This window comes from Zalophus californianus, chromosome 2 (genome assembly GCF_009762305.2).
Source record: "Zalophus californianus isolate mZalCal1 chromosome 2, mZalCal1.pri.v2, whole genome shotgun sequence".
In the NCBI taxonomy this organism is placed as follows: domain Eukaryota; kingdom Metazoa; phylum Chordata; class Mammalia; order Carnivora; family Otariidae; genus Zalophus; species Zalophus californianus.
The window spans coordinates 100,510,433-100,512,376 of NC_045596.1; the positions used below are offsets into that span (position 1 = coordinate 100,510,433).

The 1,944-nt window shown below is 39.6% G+C and overlaps 1 protein-coding gene across 1 annotated transcript; it reads left to right on the forward strand.

Moving 5' to 3' along the window:
• Nucleotides 1-377: 377 nt before the first annotated feature.
• LOC113925895 (gem-associated protein 2-like) lies at nucleotides 378-1,237 on the forward strand. The gene has a single exon (XM_035726377.1). The coding sequence runs from the start codon at nucleotides 393-395 to the stop codon at nucleotides 1,197-1,199; it is 807 nt and encodes a 268-aa protein (XP_035582270.1). The 5' UTR covers nucleotides 378-392; the 3' UTR covers nucleotides 1,200-1,237.
• The last annotated feature ends 707 nt before the right edge of the window (nucleotides 1,238-1,944 follow it).

Here is a 1,944-nt window from a genome sequence, read left to right on the forward strand (position 1 = left end):
ATCGATCAATGAAACAGAATAAAAAGCCCAGAAATAAACTCAGAATTATATGGTCAATTAATCTTCAACAAAGGAGGCAAGAAAATGCAATGGGAAAAAGTCTCTTCAACAAATGCTGTTTAAGTAACTGGACAGCTACATGCGAAAGAATAAAACTAGACCACTTTCTTACACCATACACCAAAATAAACTCAAAATGGATTAAAGACCTAAATGTGAGACCTGAAACCAGAAAGATCTTCTAGGAGAGAGCATAGGCAGTAATTTCTCTGACATCAGCTGTAACATCTTTCTAGATATGTCTCCTGAGACAAGAGAAACAAAAGCAAAAATAAACTAGTGGGACTACCATAAAATAAAAGGCGTCTGGGGGGTTGGCTGGATTAAAAACCATGGCGTGGATACCAGTGGAGTCTGCAGTAGAAGAGTTGATGCCCAGGCTGTTGCCAGTGGAGCCCTGCGACTTGACAGAAAGTTTTGATCCCTCCCTACCCCCGAGGATGCCTCAGGAATACCTGAGGTGGGTCCAGATCGAAGCAGCTCAATGTCCAGATGTTGTGGTAGCTCAGAGTGACCCAAAGAAGTTGAAAAGGAAGCAAAGTGTGAATGTTTCTCTTTCAGGATGCCAACCTGCTCCTGAAGGATATTCTCCCACACTTCAGTGGCAACAACAAGTGGCACAGTTTTCATCTGTTCGACAGAGTATGATCAGACATAGAAGTCACTGGAAATCACAACAGTTAGACAGTAACGTGACCATGTCAAAATCTGAAGATGAAGAAGGCTGGAAAAAATTTTGTCTGGGTGAAAGGTTATGTGCTGAAGGGGCTGTTGGACCAGCTACAAGTGAAGGTCCTGGAATTGATTATGTGCAAATTGGTTTTCCTCCCTTGCTTAGTATTGTTAGCAGAATGAATCAGGCAACAGTAACTAGTGTCTTGGAATATCTGAGTAATTGGTTTGGAGAAAGAGACTTTACTACAGAATTGGGAAGGTGGCTTTATGCTTTATTGGCTTGTCTTGAAAAACCTTTATTACCTGAGGCTCATTCACTGATTTGGCAGCTTGCAAGAAGGTGCTCTGAAGTAAGGCTTTTAGTGGACAGCAAAGATGATGAGCGGGTTCCTGCTTTGAATTTATTAATCTGCCTGGTTAGCAGGTATTTTGGACAACGTGATTTAGCTGATGAACCATCTTGATGTAGCTGGCCTCTCAGGGATAGAAGATACTTGTGATGAAGGCAGTCTGAGGATGTACAGGGGCAACTTAAGTGAGAATTGAATTGAATTACATCTTCAACATTATCTGAAGGGTCTTCATCTTAACCTGTGCATCTGAAGTTGACATTTAGAAGATATATTGTATTGATTTGAATATCTGAAGTATTCTTTGGAAAATCCCAACCAGCCAGTTTTTGATGAACAGTTAAAACAGTTTTCTGTAATTACATGTTTTTAAAACAAATTGAGTGCCATTTATTGATGAAGCATTCTGTACAGAAACTGTATGATGAAATTTTACAGAGATACTTGGTGCTTTTTCATTGTTTCTTTACATATACACATAAACTTTTATTGAAAATGTGTTTTGGTTATTAATAAATAAATAAATAAATAAATAAATAAATAAATAAATAAAATAAAAGTCTTCTGCATAGCAAAGGAAACAGCCAACAAAACTAAAATACAACCTACCGAATAGGAGAAGATATTTGCAAATGATATACCCAATAAGGGGTTAGTATCCAAATATGTAAAGAACTTATATAACTTGGGGCACCTGGGTAGCTCAGTTGTTAAGTGTCTGCCTTCAGCTCAGGTCATGATCCCAGGGTTCTGGGATCAAGCCCCGCATTGGGCTCCCTGCTCAGTGGGAAGCCCGCTTCTCCCTCTCCCACTCCTCCTGCTTGTGTTCCCTCTTTTGCTGTGTCTCTCTCTGTCAAAT